Genomic DNA, 19,069 nt, shown 5'->3' with positions numbered 1-19,069 from the left:
AAAATATTTTACTAAACTATGTCCTACACTAAAATACGTATTTCATGTGCATTAGTTTTTTAACAGTGGAAATAAGTAAATACACTTCCTTAATCATAAGTATAATTTAGCCTGATAAATTATGATGGTCTGTAGTCACGTGTTGGTAACTAATTTTCTGCAGTATTGAAGTTATTGTCATTACAGTTTTTCAATAGTTAGCCTCACCTAATTTTACAGAATAGTTGTATTTTCTAATTATTCGTTTATAGTTGATCCCCTGTTCTCTGATGTTCACTTTACCTTTTTTTTTTTTTCCCCTGATCTTTTAGGGTCCAAAATCGAAGAACAAGGTAGGTAGGCAGAAACATGCTCTAGTTCATTGCTGCATTTATTTTTTTAATCTGCTCAGGGTTAATTGAATTTGAAAAAGGAAGAGGCATCTCCAGGACTGAGGGAGCTGGGGGGGCTCAGCCTGGAGAAAAGGAGGCTCTGGAGGGACCTTCTCATTCTCTGCAATTCCCTGACAGGAGGTTGTAGCCAGGTGCTATGTTAAGTCATAAGAATGTTAAAAGAAACGGAGTAAAAAGTGACTACAAGTAATTGAAACAAGCAAATTTCCCTTTTCGCTGAAAGTAATCAAAGATTTATTTGTTTGTTTAAGTGAAAAAAAACCCCCTGATTCTTCCCTGAAAACTTAATGCGTAGAATTGTGGGGTTTACTGATTCTATTTCAGGATAATTTTGCAAAGAAATGCTTTGGTAACAAATGTGATAAGATGCCCTCAAACTCTGGTGGTTATATGTGTGTTGTTGGTACTAAATTGTTACCACTGTTTTTGTTCCAGCTTCATGATAACCTCTGTATTCAAAGTCACCCTTATCTCTATATTTACTGCCACGCAAAGTAGTGTAAAGTGAAGAGCTTTCCACGTAGTTATTTATATCTGAAATCAGAATCAAAGTATGAAATAACAGTATATGTAACACACTTTGTGTGTGAAAAAGGATCAGGATGTATTTTCTTGGTGTATTTTTTTTCATCAATACCTTGCTTTTCAACCTGGGTTTAGGCTGCTGTCACTCTTAGGCTCCAGCATGCAGAGGAAACAATGCAGAATATCATGGTTTGTTTCCTCATGTGTACAAAAAAATAGCCTTATTTGCCCCACTCATAAACAATAATGTTGGCTGGGAATTAATTTTGCAGTTTAGATCCAATTATCACGTTTTTATGTGTATCATCCACGAGAATGCTATGAATTACAGGACAAAAACCAGTGTTCTATTTTGGTTCATCTGTTACATGACGGTAGATTTTGCATGTTACTTATCTTGTCTTTTATTTTTATAAACTATATACCCAGACCTCAAAGAATTGATGCACTGATTTCTGAGAAATCCAGATTTAAAATACAGTTTTTCTAGGATTAGGCCAGAAGTTGAATAGTGGATTGTCTGGAGTTACAGAAAAGAGAACCCTTGCTACTTGTCTTTTGAATTAGATGCTTCTAATTTGGGCCAGACTTGCCCCAAAATACATTTCCCAGTATATCCTAAAATATTTGAAGTTATAACATCTGCTTTCTTAGCTAATCTACCTGTTATTCAATTTCTACATTAAAAACAACATTCTCCTGTTTGTGGCCATATTTGGGAATGTCTAGCATAGAATAATATATTAATTGTAAGAGCATATATTGCATCGGGAAAATGAGAACAAAATTGAGTCCAGAATGTTTATTGCCATTCTGGGGGTTTCATTCACTGTGAAGGGAGCCTAAAATATTAATTCAGGGATCACATTTGAAGGGCAAATTTATAGAGTTGTACACCTCTCAGAATATATTAAAATAACACTGACATTTGTTTTCTTCTAATTTACTGCAAACGTTAAGCCTGGTGGCAAAAAAGCTGAAAAGAAAGAAGAGGAAGTGAAGCTGAATGAGGGAGGTACTGTGCACTTCATTTATAGGGAATGTGATGGGCAAATCATTTGTTTTAAAGAAATGTAAAGAAAGTAATTTCTTGAGCTACATGTGAATTGATATTTGTGTTTCACAAACATGGGTAGGTCCTCTCTGTTTTCTGGTGTGAGCCAAATTCTGTATTGGTTTGATGCCACATCTCAGTGTCCTGTCAGAGCAATACTCCCTCCTCTAGTTATTTCTCCTGCAGTCAGGAACTTGGGAAGAATTAACTTGCCATTAATCCATCCTGGTGGGGGCTTGGGCACGCTGTGACTGCTACTGAGTGACTACTAATCACTAGTAGCCTTTTGTGGGTGGGAGTAGCAGCTCAGGCAGGTTTGGGAACTGCTGTTGCTCTCGCCTCAGTGCAACACAGATACCCTTGCCATGATTTCCAGGTAGGTGGGGATGTTCAAGGCTCTGTTTGGGAACCTGTGGACTGATGTTCCAGTTTAGGCTGAAGGCTTAGAGGTTGAAATCAATTTTAGTTTTCACATCCTCTCTAACTTTCCAGTCCTAATGGCAGCAAAGAGAAGCTTTGCTGGGATGGGGAATAGCTGATCATGAGGAGGATTTCAATGAACAAACAGCCAGAAGGTTGAAGTTGTAGGAAAGCAGTGGTTGAAGGAAAGGAGAAGAGTAACTTGGAACTAAACCACTCAGTTTCACCACAGACTTTGGATCAAGAACCTGTGTCCATTGAAGCTGGAACAGAAGGAGAGCACTCCTGCTGCTGTTTCTGAGGGGGGAGAAAGAGGGCTTGTTGACCCTTGTCTTATCTCCTCTTGTATCATCACAGGCTGGTGGGGTAGTGCCATAGATAGTGTGTTTTAGTACTATGATTCAAATTAATTTGACTCGTGGGAGAAGATTTCTGTGCAATGCTAAACGTTCCTGCTGCTCATTTTATGGTCGTTTTGTCATTACAGCTAATAACAAAATCACTTGTCTGGTTTTATTCAGCAAAATATAGTTATGCTCTTGATCTATTCCCCAATCTTCAGATGAAGCTGAACGAGAAGAAGCAGCAAGAGTTGAGAAGGAGAGACTTGAACGAGAGCGCATGGCAAGGCTTGAGGCAAAAGTTAGTTTGTACTCACTGAGAAAAGCTATTCCTGTTTCTAGGTTTGGGACGAGGTCTGTAAAACATCAGTGTGAGAATAGGAATTAAATTTCCTTCTGTGCTTGCTGTTGGGAACAATGTAGAGGAGATTTTCCAGCTTCCATGGATTAACATAAGTCCTAAAATCCAGCCAAGGCACTGGGAGATAAGATCCCACAAATTGAGGTGGTACTGAGCTGGATCAGTAATGAAACATAATGCATGTAAAGTCAAAGAAAATGATGCTGATTTTTTTTTTTCCCCACTAAGCAAATGTTTGACTTAGTGTTGCTTTGATTTAGAAAAATAAATGAGATAGTCTTGCCTGGTTTTGATGCATTTAAATACATGAATTTTTGTGATATGTGATATTCCAGTTTGAATAAATGCCCCTTTTTTTCCCCCGTTCCACTGTGCTTTCAATTGAATGTATTTTTTGTGTTCCCCATAGTTATATTTGGTACAGCTGTGGCAAGAAAATATTGGTATAAATTCCTTAATTGGTTACATGTTGGGGCAGATACAGTGATTTGTGTGTATATACATATATGTGTGCATATTAGACTACATATATTTATTATTCTGACAAGACTGGAATTCAGAACAAAAACTGATTGGTAATATCTAAGTATTTTTTCTGTTTTCAAAGAAAAAAGAAATTTACAACAAATGTGTCTTTTTTTTTTTAAGAAAAAGTCATTCTTGCCTATGCCTTTTGTACTTTACAGATTATGTTCTTCCTCTAGGAAGAAGATGAACTTAAAATAATAGAAATTATAAGGAAAAAAAATAAAATAATCTTGCACACATTTTTCCAACACATGCTTACATTTTTTAGCAGCTCTTATTAGGATGATGATATGGAAACTGTTCAAGAGAGAGGTTAACAATCATGTGACACATTATATTTATCATGTGGCTCAGCTCAGCAACTAATGTGATGACAGTAACATATTGCAAACTACCAGAGTCTTCTCAATGGAATGTTTCATTAAAAAAAGCAAGTTACCTGCATTTGGATTTGTTTAAATAATATATCATTCAAATATCCCAAATATTTGTTTGTTTTATGTAAAATAATTGTAAGACCTAAGCCAAATATTTAACTTTTCATATATATATTTTAACAGTACCAAGAACAAAAGGAGTCTGAACTAGCAGAACTTAATTCACTGGAACAGAAGTTTCTGTCTGCACAGCAGTGGAAAATGGAATATAGAGAACATGAAAAGGTAACCTCTCTTGCCAAAATCCCTTGTCCTTCCTTTCCTATTTCTTTAATTCATTCTGCTTTTAAACATTTCCCAAAAAAAAGCTCTACCAGGGCTTAAATTTTTTTTTAATAGATTTTGAGACAGTTGACAACATTTGCTTCAGTGGTTCCTGGATATCACAGGTCATCATTTGGAGAGAGATTGGCCAAACCTTCAGAGCTGGAAACGTGAAAATGCAGCTGAGAGTGAATGTCTGCAGTGTAGGGGGGTGGTTGAATTGTCACACGATGGTGTTACGTACCTGTAAAGTTAAATTTTAAATAGTAAGGTAGAGAAATACTGTAGTAGAACATTTCTCTTGTGTGAATCCATCTTGCAGACACATCACTCAGTAACAATAACGTGAAATTTGGTCCGTTTGGCTCCAGGTAAGGTTAAATAGACTTGTGGACAGAAGGATTTTCTCTTTGTCCTGTTTATCACTTAATCCTCTTAAAGCCTCTGCAGAACAAATTTAGAATCATAGGATAAATCATGTTAGAGAGCACTGCTGAAATTCATGTAGCTCAACCTCCTGCACAAAGCAGGGCAAACTCTGAGGTTTTTCTCAAGGTGCTCAGTTGGGTTTTGGAAATTTTAAGGTTAGACATACCACAGTATCTTTAAGCAGCCACTTTGACAGCTTTACCACTTCTTCATTTTTCTTTATATGCAATAGCCATTTTTCTTTAAATGCAATTGGCATTTCCCTGTTACAGCTTGTGATCGCTGCCAGTTGTTGTTTGTGGATGTTTCTGAAAGTGTTTCTTGGAAGGACAAACATAAGATTTTTCTGTTTTCTAAAGTAAGGGCAAAATGGAACTATTGTTTTTAAAATAAATCTTCTAATAAAATACTGGTAGGTTATGGGAAATACCGGGGTTTGTATCAGTCTGTTGTTAACAATATTTATGGCAAAAGAAATATATAATATCAAATGCTGAGTTTCCACATCGATTTCTGTACAATTTCAGTTCAGATTAACAGATATATGTACAATTTATCACAATATTTATCCTTTTTCTCAAAGAACGAGTGGTGTTATTTTTAAGGATGTGATGATGAAACTGAAGCTCTCTTTTAAGTGCAAAGATGTAAAAAAAAAAAAAAAGAAATCAGATATTTTAATTACTGAAGACTGATCAGTCTTTAACACAGGAGTTTCCAGGGCACTCAATACTCACCTACTATTGCTTTCTTAGAAGTCAGTGGAAATGCTTGTGGAAGTGCTTGGGAGTGCAATTATACAAGTGTTTTTGCTTTAAAAGATCCATTTTGCTTTGTAATGCGATCTTCTGTAGCAGTATTATTAATCTTCACAGCAAACAGTGAGGCAATGTTTCCTTAATAGCCTATTATAAGGATGAAAAAAATTACATTACAGGTGATAAATTGATCCTATGAGTCCAATGTTAGGCTTATGTTTAGCATTAAGTGGGTTTAGTCTGTCACTATTTTTTTCTTTCCACCACTTATATGAATGAACAATAATTGATTTGAAAATAAAATTATTAAAAAAACCCCCGACCCTAATCTAGGATTTCACATTCCCCCCAGAGGTTTCTGTAACAGTTCAGTTGGGGCTGATAAGGGGTAGGGAAACTCCTTTGGAGGCAGAGAAAGGAGGAATAAATATGTTGGAGTAGAGGCTCTTAAGCAGCTTTATTGCCAGTGTAGGAATTTTTGGTTCTGTAGGCATCACCTGGCCTGAGAACCATCTCCCTCTTCCCCCTGCACTGGTTCCTTGTTTATGTTCTCAGCCATTTATTCTTTCAGCCCCTCATTTGTGGCAGGTGCTGAATTAATTGCTTTTGGAGACAGACTCTACCCGTCAGGACAGAAACCACTGATAAACAAGTATAAACAGCAGGTGTTGGGTGGGCAGAAGTATCTTAACACATTAATATCAAAGTAAACCATTTTTTTGCTGGCATAGGGATAAGCCAAGTGGTGTTAGAATCCCATTTAGATGCATTTAGGTGTGAGTGTGTCACTGTAATTGTCTTTCAGACCCCCCCTTTTTTCCTGTGATATCAATAGTCGCTTGCACCTCATGCCTGCATCCTCTTTTCCTTGTTTTTTGTAGTGGGAGCATTACCTCAGCTGTGATGGAATTCCTGACCCAACTGTACCACAGCAAATCAACACTTTCATGAGCTTGTGGCGTGAAGATCAAGATGAGGATGTTCAGCTTGTGATGGAGAAGGGGGAGCAGGTGCTAAATGTAAGTGTTAAAATGGTGTATTTTGGTTTCAGCCTCCTCCCTCTAACTGTTGTCTCTTTTTTTTTTTTTTTGGGGGCTGTAACCTTCAAAACCTTGAAGCTTCTCTTCCTTTTCTATATTTTTTTTTCATTACAGACTTTTTGTTCACCCTCAAGAAGTCATTTATTGACTTTAAATGTGCATTTCAGGGATTTGAGTGCAGTGTTTCTACACGGAGCTCTAGCATCCCAACATCCATCTTCCCTTCCATTTTAAACAACCTTGAGCCCAGAGCATATAAGCTCCTGTTATAAATAAATGCTTTAGTGGACAACACCCTCATTGTGTAACACTTGAGCCAGTAAAATATCACAAAAGAGCAGGATTTCCCAGAACTGATGTTTACCAACAGGAGTTGCCAACAGTTGATGGCTCGTGAAGCAATTTTAAGCAATTGGGGCCTGCTCTGTAAATTTAGGGGTTTATTTTCATTTCAATTTAGAATTTTAGGATTTTATTTTCATTTATGCTACTTTATAGTATGACTATATATATAACTATATAACTTTATATGCTAACTTCTTCAGGAAGTTAAATGGGGTCTTCCAGAAATTAGGGTTGGAAGTTCCATGTGTAATATAGGTTTTATTGGACTGGTTTGGTTCTGAGCTACGCTTCCTATCTAGCAATTCCTGTTAGGTGCTACAACTTGCACCTTCCACGTCCTGCTTTTGTCTGTGCTAGTCCTTTTAAAGACTTTCAACTGATAATTCCTCCTGGCAAGGATTTTTCTGATAATAATTACATCAAAATGTAATTTCTCTATGTCCTTCTGCTTATTTATTTATTTGGGGTTTCGTGGTTGAGATTATTGCTACAGAAAAATAGTGGTTGCAAAAATAAACTAATTTTGGATCAAAAGGCTTCATCATATGATCAGTCCAGGTCAATAAATGATCTGTGCTTGTAAGCTAAGATTTCACAGCCCACAGGTTAAGGAATGAAGGAACTGGATCAGAGGAGTGAAGGCAGACACACTTGAGCCTGGAGTTTCCAGCACTTTGATTGTCTATTTGAAAAATGCTGTCTTAGCACAATTTCTAGAGATATAATAGAAAAAGACCGTGACTAAGATTTTTTTTAGGTGTAAAGGAAGCAAATTTGCCTCCTTTTTTATGACAGAACAAACACAGTACATTAAGGGTGGTGTCAAAACAGAGATCCTTTTCCCACACACAATGTCTTCTAGTTAATTGAGAAGTTGCAACTTCTTTTAATGGACACACCACCAAATGAGATGACAGCAAAAGAAGCAGTCCAGTACCAGGAATCTATTCTGGAATTGCAGGATCTGCTTCATCAGAAGTACAATGAAGCTACACAGCACCTGCTGAAAGTGAGTAAGATTTACTGTCTTGAAGTTGTGATATGGGGAGTGCCAAAGTCTGTGACTTTCCAAATTTAGCACTTGAGTTTCCAAATCGTGTGTGTAGCACACACCAGGCTTGGCATTCTTCAAAACTCCTGAAAATCTGAACTTTATAGGTGAAATTCTCATCATTAAGTCACTAAAGATTAAATTATGGTGAGATTTGGAGGTGTAGAAAACAAGGGGGTTGCTGTATGAAATTTATTTCCTGCTTTGCCTCACTGATTTAAATTAAAACTCATTGACTCTATAAAAAAATGCAGATGTGAAAAGCAGGTCATAAGGTTACCCCGTGCACACTTTTTAACACAAGTTCATGTGACTAAAATATTTTTTAGACTAAGATCTTGGGAAGAGTGAAGATTATTTAAACAAGAAAATGAAAATGTGCTCGGGAATCAGTTTTTGGGGTTGCATGTATAGGTAGTGATCTTGCTGTTTCAAGTATATTAATCATATATATATATAAGCATGTTTAGCAAAAGAATATTGCTAGAGGAAACAAAAAAACAGGAGAAAGAGTAAAGGAAATAGTGAACCAGTTGTATGTTCATAGCCAAAGCCCTCTGCAAATTAAGAAATGTTAAATTCTTAATTGCCTTTACTGAGTTTAGGATTAAACTCCTAATGTAATTATTTTACAGGTTTTTATATTTATTAAATGGTAAAATAATCTGTGCAATGACTCTGATAGGAGTCAATTGTTGCTTAGTAAGTATTTTTTGGGAGGTTTTTTTATTACTTGCCCTGAGGAGTATTTTTGAGGGCACGTGATTAAGGGAATAGGCAGTGCCATTGAGGGTAATAATGTAAGAACTCATATTTGGCTGACAGTATTTATGAAGTCAGAGGAAGAAAAAGAACACAGTTCAAATTTTAACAAAGAAATTTGAGTTTATAACTGTTGTGGTTTAGTATAAATACAGCACAGCTGGACTTGGTCTGGTGTATTTTCATTCTTACATGTTTTGGGTTTTTTATTTATTCAAGTGTAAATGTAATATAAATATCAAGTGATATAAATATGAAGAAAATATTATTTAATTGGCTTTTTTCTTTGTAGACAGCTAGTATGTATGAAGATTCTGAAACTGGAAATATGCAGGCAGTCATAAAGGATAAAAATGTTACTTTCTGTATTTGGGTCAATCTAAGGAAGAAAGTAAGGTACAGCACCCTTAAATTCTTAATTTGAAATGAGACCTGGCCTTGTCTACCCAAGTTGAGTAAACACCAAGAACCAATTTCTCATAATCTTTTATATATATATATATATGTATATAAATTTGTTTCTTAAAATGCTGCTGTAGAACTAGTTACTGCCAGAACAAATTTTGAAGAAAAACAATAAAACTCATGCAGAGAATTGAAATTCCTCTGGAAGTGATGTTCCTTGCTGATGCATTAAGTGTTTTTCTAAGCTATTACAGTGGCTTGCAAAGCAGTGAATGGTGCTTTGTGCTCAGTTCTCTGATAGATGATAGATTCTGGAGCCTGGGATGCTCCAGAGTGGGTTCTGAAGCTAAGATTTGATTTTTTATTAGGTTGCCATTTAACTGGTGTACTTTTCAAAACGAGATTCTTGAGCAGACTACCTATTTCCACTGCACAAAAATGAGGAATAAATTACTGAAAGGACTTTACCTTGACTCAGGACCTGTTGCTGTAAGCACCTAGAAGGCTGAGTGCTGGGCAGTGTCAGACTGACCTTCAGGAAGAGCCCGTTTGGGGTGGCATTAAAGCCTTTTGTTCAGCACAGAGGTGCACTTCAAATATTCAACCAATAATTAAAAACTACATGTTGCTTTACCAGAAGATTCTTAGAACTTGTGACCAGCTGATCTTATCCATAAATAAGAATTATTTTGATTATTTTGAAAGGTGCTGAGGCTGGTGTAACACAGCTGGTGGCTTCACCTATGTAGGATTTGCCCATTAAATTAGTTTTACCAGGAATGTACTGTATAGAAGAGCTGCCTTCTGATTGTGCCTCATTGTCACCCTGTCAAGACGTTATTTTGGCAGCTCCTGATCCCCTCAGTGCAGTGATGGCTTGGCTGGGAGGGTCTTGCAGACAGCTGTCAGTACAAGTATAGTGACATCCCCCTCTGTTTCTTAGGCAGCGCAACAAATCTCAAAAGAGATTTGAGCATCTCTGAAGAAATACAAAAATAAGTGCTGCCAATCTTACTAGGGACTGTTGGTTTTTGGGTTTTTTTTGTTTGGGTTGTTTTAATTCTTGTTCCCAGGTCCAAAACTCACGTGTTCAGTGATGCACAGCACGGCTTTGATGTTCCCAAGTCCCTGGTTCTGAACAGCGCTGCCGTTCGCATTCTGCACACTCGTTACGACCACGTGTCTCCACTCTGGCTGCAGTGTCAGGGTCTGCCAGACCTGGAAGCCTTAGAGAGCAAAGAGTTAGCTGAGCATCCAAAAGGCAATGCAGAAGAACCAGGAGAAGAGGAAAAGAAAGCCAGAGAAGAACTCAGTGTGCCTGCTGAAGAAGAAACGTGTCCTGCCGGGAGAAAGGTGGGTAAAAACCCTCAGCACGGGATATTGTACATGGCTCTTGTTGAGACACAATCACAGCTTTTTACTGTGTCCTGGGCATGAGAGCCAAATTCTTAAATGTTTTATAGAAAAAGGCAACTTGTATTAGTGCTCTCAGATCTTCTCAAGGGAATGGAAAGATGGATGAGCAAAGGCTGTCGGACAGAAGGTAGAAAGGGAGGTTTGGTGCAGTCGGCAAAGATGAGTTGGCATTTGGTTGGTGGTTTTAAGAGTAGGATCAAGCCATAGGGAACATCAGGTGCTGTTGTAGGATCACACAATCACAGAATATGCTGAGTTGGAAGGGACCCATAGGGATCATCAAGCCCAGCCCTCAGCCCTGCACAGGACCATCCCCCAGAGTCACACCCTGTGCCTGAGGGGGTCATCCAAAAGCTTCTTGAACTTTGTCGGGCTTGGTGCTGTGGCCACTTCTCTGGATATTTCTGTAACTCACTCCCATATGTACAGATGAATGGATCTTCTGAGACAAAATCCCTGCAGAAATCCAATTTTAGGAAAATTTGCAGCGGGCACAATAGGATTCAGAGTTGATGCTGACTGTGCAAGTACTTAGCTGACCCTTTGCTGTTAGAGGGCTTTTCAAATACTATTTCTGGCTGCCTGTTCTCCTCCTTGGCATTATTCCATGGAATATGTTGGCTTTAGGTATGATGGCTTTAGGCTGCTTGGGTTTGTATTCTTCCTCCTGGGTTTGGGTTTTTCACTTTGGGCATCATCTGCGGCCTGCAGGTAAATTACTTGTGTTCTCTGTCTTAAATTTCTGCAGAAATAACTGTAAAACATGAGATTTTATGCCTTCTTAGTGTGTTTAGAGCAATTTTACAGATTTCACAGAATATTCTGAGTTGGAAGGGACTCACAAGGATCATCAAGTCCACCTATTAAGTGAATGGCCCATACAAGGACCAACCCCCTCTTCATGATCTTGGTTTTTCTCCTCTTCAGTCCCCAGCACCTTTGTAGTGAATCAGTGCTTGAAATCCTACCATTCTTGGTTCCTTTTTTCTTTTTTTTTTTTTTTGTATGACAAATCTTTTGACAGTTTTCACCCATTTCTCAGCCTTTCTTTAACCTCCTTCATTTTATTTCTTCTCTTTTTCTTTCCCAAGTCTTTCTCTCAATCCAGTTTTGTGAATTTTCCTTTTGAAGGCTCCACTTCTCTCACCTTCTGTCCTTGTTGAGGAGATGTGTGTTCTTCCCACTTGCTGGCAGACACACACACAGGGCTCAGGAGGTGCCTGTGCTTCCAGATGAGTGGCTCATACCCTGAACTGCCCTATTCCTATTGCTGTGCTTCCAGAGGAGCCCTCTATGATAGGGATGAATCCGTATCTGGGTTGGAAATTTGGCTGGAAATCCAGGGTAATGTGTCTCAGCATCCTCCTGTCTGGCTCTGCCTTGAGTTCCCCCACATTCCTGTGCATAAACACACAGTGTGAGAAAGGGAATAAATATCATGGGCTACAACTGCAGGTGGGGGTTCTGGCAGTGTGTCAGGAGGGCTTTGGATTCAGCCTTGGCTTACATTCTCTTTGTGCCACCCTGGTAGCTCTACAGTCAGCATAAACATAATTTTGGAGTGCCATGCACTGCTAAAAAGGTGTCAAGTGCTTGTATGGTACTTGAGGAGCTCAAGAGGGAATTTGCTGTGGAAATGAAGTAATTACTTTATTTATACATCCAGTTCCAAATCAGAGAGCACCTTTAATCAAAACTATTTTTGCTAGCTAGGTAGAAATAATTTCTCCTAAAATCTTGACCCTGAAGCAGGATTGGTGCAGATCTTGCTGGAGGAGTGGAACTGTACCTGTATCCTTGGGCCTCCTCTTCTTTATTGTGTCTGTTTCTGACTGACGGAAAAATGTCTTTTTCCTTTTATATAGAAGAGTGTTGTCTCACTGAAAGAAACCAGCAATAACATGGAGGATGTAAATGAGACAGAGGAGGAAACTGAGAAGAAATCAGAAATCTTGGACAGATCATCACAAGGTATTTGATGTTGTTTTATGTGCAGCAGCACAGAAGTACTTATGCTAAGTATTTTATATATTAGGAAGAAATTGTTTACTGTGACAGTGGTGAGGCCCTGGCACAGGTTTCCCAGGGATGCCCCATCCCTGGAAGTGTTCAAGGCCAGACTGGATGGGGCTCTGAGCAGCCTGGTTTAGTGGAAGGTATCCCTGCCCAGGGGGTGGAACTGGATGATCTCTAAGGTCCCTTCCAACCCAGGCCATTCTGTGATACATGGAAACATTGCAATATAGATCTCTGTGTGAATGGAGCAAAGCTTATAAATATATTGATGTTTTGATAACACCTGAGGTCTGTTGACATTTCTATTAATGATTGTTAAATGCAGAGAGATAACAGGACAGGTAGGAAAATGGAGTTTCTCCCCACACTTATTTTCATTTATTTGTTATTTATATTTATGTTCATGTGCATGTTTATTAAGTTTATGTAGATATATCTATTATTATATATATATATATATATATATACATATGTTTATGGGTGAGACATACAATCTGTATGAATCTACTAGGCTGTCTGGTGAGATTGACTTTCTCAGAAAAAAAATGATTCAAATGCATATAATGGTAGGCATTTGAGTGGTGTGGAGCATTACTGAGTGTTACTGAAGTGTGTGCCTAAAGCAGGATTCATGCTCATACACTTTCTTAAAACAGGGCCTAATTCTAGGCCATAAAACAGTTTATCTGTCCCACATAAGTTACAAATGTCTTCAGGGTTGTGGTGTCATTGTCTGGTTTAATAAGTGAGTTTTCTTGTAGTACTGACTGAAATAAAACAACTGCAAACTATTAGTGTAACTTAACTTTACAGCCTTTTCCTTGTTTAAAGAAACCAAACCCCACACCACAACATTTTCTGCTGAGCACAGTCCAAGGAACCAATTGTCAGACTAGACCCTGAAGACCACTCAAGCAAGGTTTTCCAGAGAATATAAAGGATTTAGGCTTCATTTGGAGGAATTTGCTATGTTGTTTCCATAAGGCTTTGAAAATCCCTGCTTTTCAGAATAGACTTGAAAGGATATTCAATTATCACAAACTCAGTGAAAACAGGGAGCCACATAAACCAAGAGTTAAAAACCAGGAATGCAATAACAGGGGAAAGAGGGAGAACTCCTGCAGTTCTCTGGGTTTAACCTTATTATACCATTCTTAGGAAGTTAAATTAAACTTGGGACAATGAATAGTTTTGTTTAGAAGACACTTAATATTTTTGTATTGTTATCTTTAAAAAGCAAGTTCAAGTGCAAACTACCACTGTGGCTGGTAGTAAAACGGTGTTTTACCTCTTGTGAATTTTTTGCTCAGAATAACTGCAAAAGGACATTATGGTGGTGTGTGAATACAGTATAATAAAACCTCTGCATAATGCAACTAAATCTGACATAAAAATTAACACCGTTTTCACTTTTTTTTTTAAGTTTCAAGACCATTTATATAGATAGTTGTCATTTTTTTATGATCTCACTCTCTCAAGGCAAATTTCATAACACTTACAGTAGCTGTTTTTACAGTGTTGAACACTTTTTTTCCTGATCCCTGTCAACAGTAACTTGTCTCTCCTCCTGTAGCATCCCATGTGATGTTTTATGTGGGCTTGTTTGGTTTTGTTTTTTTTTTAAAGAAAATATTTCGAGCCATTTTTGTCCACGGCACTGATACCTTTTAATAACATTTTGCAATTAATTAAACCTTCAATTCAAACATGTATGTAATATGTAGGTAATTATGCATAGAAAAATATGAATTATCTTTGCTATCTGAAAATTGTGTTTCATGGTAAGTCTCTCCTGCTGTTCATAATTATCATGTCTTTTGCCTTCAGCAGGTGACCTTTTGGGGCTTTATAGTATTTGTCGTGAAACGAGTGTTTTAAGGTCACTCAAAAAAATCACAGTAAAGGTGAATTTTTTTAACCTCATTTCTTTTTATATCAATACAGTCTTACTAAACCTGTCCAGAATCTACTGGGAAATTCTTCTGTGGTTAATGATGAGACTTGTTTTGTCAGTAAAATCCTTGTACCTACGTAAACCCTTTTGAACTGGCTGCAGATTCAGAGCAGAGAGTAATCTGTTAAAAAGCTCAGTTCCAAGACAAGAAGAGCTTTTCACTGCCCAGCTCTCTTTTTCCCCCCCATTTCATTTATTTGTTAAAAGCTCTGTGGAACACCAGCAGGTGGGGCTGAAACGCTGCCGAGTGTGAAGCACTCCAAGTGAAAAATAAACAGAGGTGGGAAAGTTCAGTGTCTCAGTTTGAGCACCATGTGGTTTGGTTATTTTTTTAGAAGGGGATCCACTGGCGCAGGAAGAGACAAGAGACAAAGAAGAGGCGGCAGCAGCTGCAAACTTTGTTGATTTGCAGCGGTTCATGCCGGTGGGTGGTGTGTTCCACATCGATGCCCTGCAGCTCCCACCTCAGGTCATGGAAGTCAATGACTGGACCATGGTGGAGGTGAGGGAGGGAGGGGATTACACCCTTTGCAGGCCTCTTCCCTGTCACCCCTGGAAAGCTGCTCCTCAGCTGTGTCCCCACTCTGCGTCCCACACGTCCGCGATTTCTCCGACAGAAAATGTAAGGGCCAAGTTTATCAAATAATTTTCCAGTTACATACAGTTGGCCAACTTTTGGAGCAGCTGAGGGCACCTGTGTGGTCGCTGTGTGCTCAGTCAGTGGCTCATCTGCATGGTCAGCACAGATCCACGTGCAGGAAAACGCCCTTGGCCACAGTAAAAGCAAACAGAAGTCCTTAGTTTTTCCTGTGAGAAAGCAGGCTGGTAACAAAGTCACTGCATGTTCACTGCAGGCTCTGCAAGATAGTTGGGAGTTGTAGTAACTGTGCTCTAGTTTCCCACTGCTGGAGCCTGGTGCAGTGCTACTAACATCAGACATTTGTCTGTGAAGCTGAAAGCCTTTAATAAGCAAAATTCCCACTCAAACTACGGAAGCAGGACGGGGTAGATCAAGAGTCCGGGCTCCTCATTCCCAGCCACACACACATAGGACCTCTCCTTCCCTTGGGCACCGTGTGGACAGAGCAGAATTAGACCTGCTTTTGTCTCTCAGGTGCTCTTGGTTTTTTTACAGTGTGGATCTGTTAAAAAAGGACTGTGCCCACTGTGTGGCACTGCCTTAAGGGACTTAAGGGAAAAAAAAACCCTAGGCTGCTGCATTTTCTAATAAAAATGTTATGTGTCCTTTTCCCATCTTGCCAAAGTTAGTTGATGTTGGATTGGAGGTGTATCCATATTCCCCAGAAGAGGCTGAGGATGCCACAGAATCAATAATACAAATAACCCTCGGGCTGCCTGACAGTGTGGTGTATTTTGACAGTCCTGTGGTAGCCCGATGGGATCCTGAAGGTAGGAACTTAGAGCATAGATTTGTTTTAAGTTTGAATAATGAAATTTATACCTGAGTTTTACTATTGTCAATTCAGAGCCCAGAAATAACTTGGGGACTTCAATGTTAATTTAGTTGTTTTGTTTTGGGTTGTTTTTTTATTCTGTTTTGCTTCTGCACCCTATCTAAGGATGGATTGCTTTGTTGAGGCTTTTTACTGTAGCTTTTTAATATAAATGGAAAAAAAAAAAAACCACAGCATTTAATGGGCAGCAGTATAAGTTTTGCTGAGGTAAGTCCACATTGAGCCAAACTAGCTCCTAACTACATATGTTAATATTGTTACAATATGAAATTTATATGTTAAAAACCAACTGTGATATTCTAGTTATTAGATAGATACAATGTACCTTTGCTTCACATTGATGAAAGAGAGTAGAACCTATTAAAGCATTTAGATGTTTTAAGTTACTCTCAAAGATGATCTTTTGGGCTGCTGTTTAAAAGGTAAGAAATGACAGTTACATTAGTGCTATATTTTCTTTTCTTTTGAAATTGAGAAGCTTTCCTGTCAAAATTAGCCCAATCTTGGACTTAAAGACAATTAAAATAAGGGGAGTTTTTACCTTAAATTAATTATCTTTATTTTGTGGCTGGTATTTTAACTGTGAGTGAATAGTAGTTAACCTGGGGTATCTTTACCAATTCTTCCCCAGCACATATCACTAGCAGAAGCTTTCCATGTCCATCTTTGTATTTTTACATCCTTTCTGTACAGCCCAACAGTGGAGAACTGATGGCATCAGCAACATAAAGTATGAAGCACAAGAAAAGAGCATCACCTTTGTGATGGGTGGCTTTTATACAGTAGCACTTCTCCAGGATGCTCATCTCAACATGCCATATAAAGCATGGGAATTACAACCTACTGGGGTGGATGAAGCACTCCTTGTAGTTACTACAGACTTGGCAACAATTCAGATACAAATTAAGGTAATGTAAATAGTTTTTTTAATCAAACATTGGTAGTTTAAAAAAAAAAAAAAGGCAAACCATAATTATTATAGTGTCCTTCACTAAGAATTTTAGATGTTGCCACAAGACCAGTTAAAAAAAAAAAGCAAACCATAATTATTATAGTGTCCTTCACTAAGAATTTTAGATGTTGCCACAAGACCAGTTAAAAAAAAAAAGCAAACCATAATTATTATAGTGTCCTTCACTAAGAATTTTAGATGTTGCCACAAGACCAGTTTGAATCTCTCTGTGCCAGTGAAAATGAGGGAGGATCTCTTCCTTTCCAAGCACTGTCCCGGTTATTTAAATTTCAGTTATTTTCTGTGAGCTGGTCAGAAGGAAAAATATGCATGATTGCTCTGCAAAGTTCTAATAAATGCTTTGATATGGATTCTGCCTTGCTGTAATCAAGACTTTCAGCAGCTAGAGACTTGAAAACTATTCCTTTTTTCTCCCAGCTATATCAAGAGAAAGAAAAGCATTTCAAACAGCCTACTATTAATGCTACTTGCTCCTTCTAAAGGTTCAAGTTACAGGTGATTGTCCATCTGTTCATTAATATATAAATCATGATTTGAAAAAAGCATGAAAAAAGTACAGCTGTGTAGTTTCTGAATTCCTACAGAAAAGTGGCTTTCCTCAGGACATGTAAGTGAAATTCCAAGCCCAGAGTAGCAGATAATGTATGTAACTCCCAGAACAGCAAAGATGTTACTGTTTAATGCCTAAAGCAGTGAATGACTTCCATGCCCACTAAGTTGTTTTCACTGCTTTGTACAACAGGGTAATCAGTGTATGTTGTCTCCAGTAGTGGTGGAGGAGAAGGATGTGCTTTCCCACATCACAGGAAAATGGATGAGTCCACTTGCCCTCAGAGCAGCTTTGAAAAAAGCTGGTGTGAACATTTTCCCAGGAGAGTATTCTCACAACTATGTCCCTGTGACCAGGAAGGTGAGTACAGGAGTGAATGGTTTTTTCCACCCATTTTTCACTTGCTTTTCACCCTTCTTGCATGAAGACCTGCAGTCCAGAATATACATGTGTGCTGCCAGCTGAGCCAGTGGGTTCTGGTTGGTTAAAGCAAGCTTTTCCTTACATTTGTATAACACAGTCAGTGCCTTTCCCAGAGATAAAAAACAAAACACCTTGTATTTTTGCATTCCAGGCTGCCCTGGCAGAAGTTAAGGCCTGTCAACAGATGGCTCTGGTTGCACCTGCATTTGCTTTTGCATCAAGCAGGTGGAATGGAGCAGCAGGTCCAGAGCACGTAGTGTTCAAGGTTTGTGGATTTAGTTTAATTTCATTTACTCCCTGCTGCAAAGGGAGGAATAAGCGACTTAAGCACTGATTTGTTTCCCCCTGTAAATTAAAACGTGGTTAAAGCTTCTCCCAGACAGGCAGATAGAGAACACACCATAATGTTGAATCCTTCAGCAGCTCTCCCCTTTAAGTTAAATGCATGTGACACAAAAATATTTAGCCTAGTATTTGGTCTCAGGAATAAAAACTAAAATAAATTATGCCTGTTGCACCTAGCTAGGCTAGGAGTCAGGAACAGCAGCTGGAGCACCCAAACCTTGGAGTTTAGAGGCAAAAACTTCCATCTTTAGATGGAAGATTTCAGTGTTAATACAGCACCTGGTGCACAGGCTCTTAGGCACAGAGAGCTAATATTAATATTGGTTTAGGGGGGTTGTTTCTGTGTTATACTCACAAGAATTTACAACTTCACACCAGAATTTATCCTCTGTCAGTGGCACAGGCTCTCTTACAGCACATTTTTTCTTGCAATAGGTAAGGGAGCATCTTGAAGCAGATTCTGTCCAAGACAACAACTGGTCTCTTTACATGTTTAATGGTCAGAAAGCACAAAAGCTCAAAATCACTGAAACCAGTGAAGCTTTTTCAGAAGAGGTAGAAGAAGATTCTGAATTTCACTCCACACTCTACCATCTGCTTAAGGATTTTGCCAGCAAAGCAGCAATGGATAAAGTGGAAGGAGCCAGCTGCCTGTTTATGGATGTTGTGTATCAGCTACTCCTTACTACCAGGGTTTTAACATACTCTTAAATACTGTGTGTTTTCCTTCAAAACTTTATTATCAAAAGTTCTCAATAAAGTTACAGTTCAAGTCTAGAACCCTATTCTATTCAACTCATTGAAA

The 19,069-nt window shown here is 38.4% G+C and overlaps 1 protein-coding gene across 3 annotated transcripts; it reads left to right on the top strand.

Moving 5' to 3' along the window:
- Positions 1–1,719: 1,719 nt before the first annotated feature.
- Positions 1,720–19,058, top strand: CASC1 (cancer susceptibility 1). Of its 3 annotated transcripts, none has more exons than XM_018083697.2 (14): positions 1,720–1,932; positions 2,954–3,033; positions 4,182–4,283; positions 6,391–6,528; positions 7,757–7,903; positions 9,000–9,103; positions 10,186–10,465; positions 12,394–12,499; positions 14,834–15,000; positions 15,764–15,908; positions 16,667–16,881; positions 17,689–17,856; positions 18,071–18,184; positions 18,700–19,056. In XM_018083697.2, the coding sequence occupies exons 2-14, from the start codon at positions 3,013–3,015 to the stop codon at positions 18,973–18,975; spliced, it is 1,983 nt and encodes a 660-aa protein (XP_017939186.1). In that variant the 5' UTR covers positions 1,720–1,932; positions 2,954–3,012; the 3' UTR covers positions 18,976–19,056. The 3 variants fall into 3 exon arrangements, with proteins under 3 accessions (XP_017939186.1, XP_017939187.1, XP_017939188.1); XM_018083698.2 differs by having other exon boundaries at positions 1,880–1,932; positions 2,913–3,033; XM_018083699.2 differs by lacking the exons at positions 1,720–1,932; positions 2,954–3,033 and adding an exon at positions 3,095–3,184 and having other exon boundaries at positions 18,700–19,058.
- The last annotated feature ends 11 nt before the right edge of the window (positions 19,059–19,069 follow it).

Source organism: Manacus vitellinus, unplaced genomic scaffold, assembly GCF_001715985.3.
Source record: "Manacus vitellinus isolate BGI_N305 unplaced genomic scaffold, ASM171598v3 scaffold_66_pilon, whole genome shotgun sequence".
NCBI classification, from domain to species: domain Eukaryota; kingdom Metazoa; phylum Chordata; class Aves; order Passeriformes; family Pipridae; genus Manacus; species Manacus vitellinus.
Note: the sequence above shows the minus strand (reverse complement) of the source record. Positions and strands in the feature narration are given on the sequence as shown.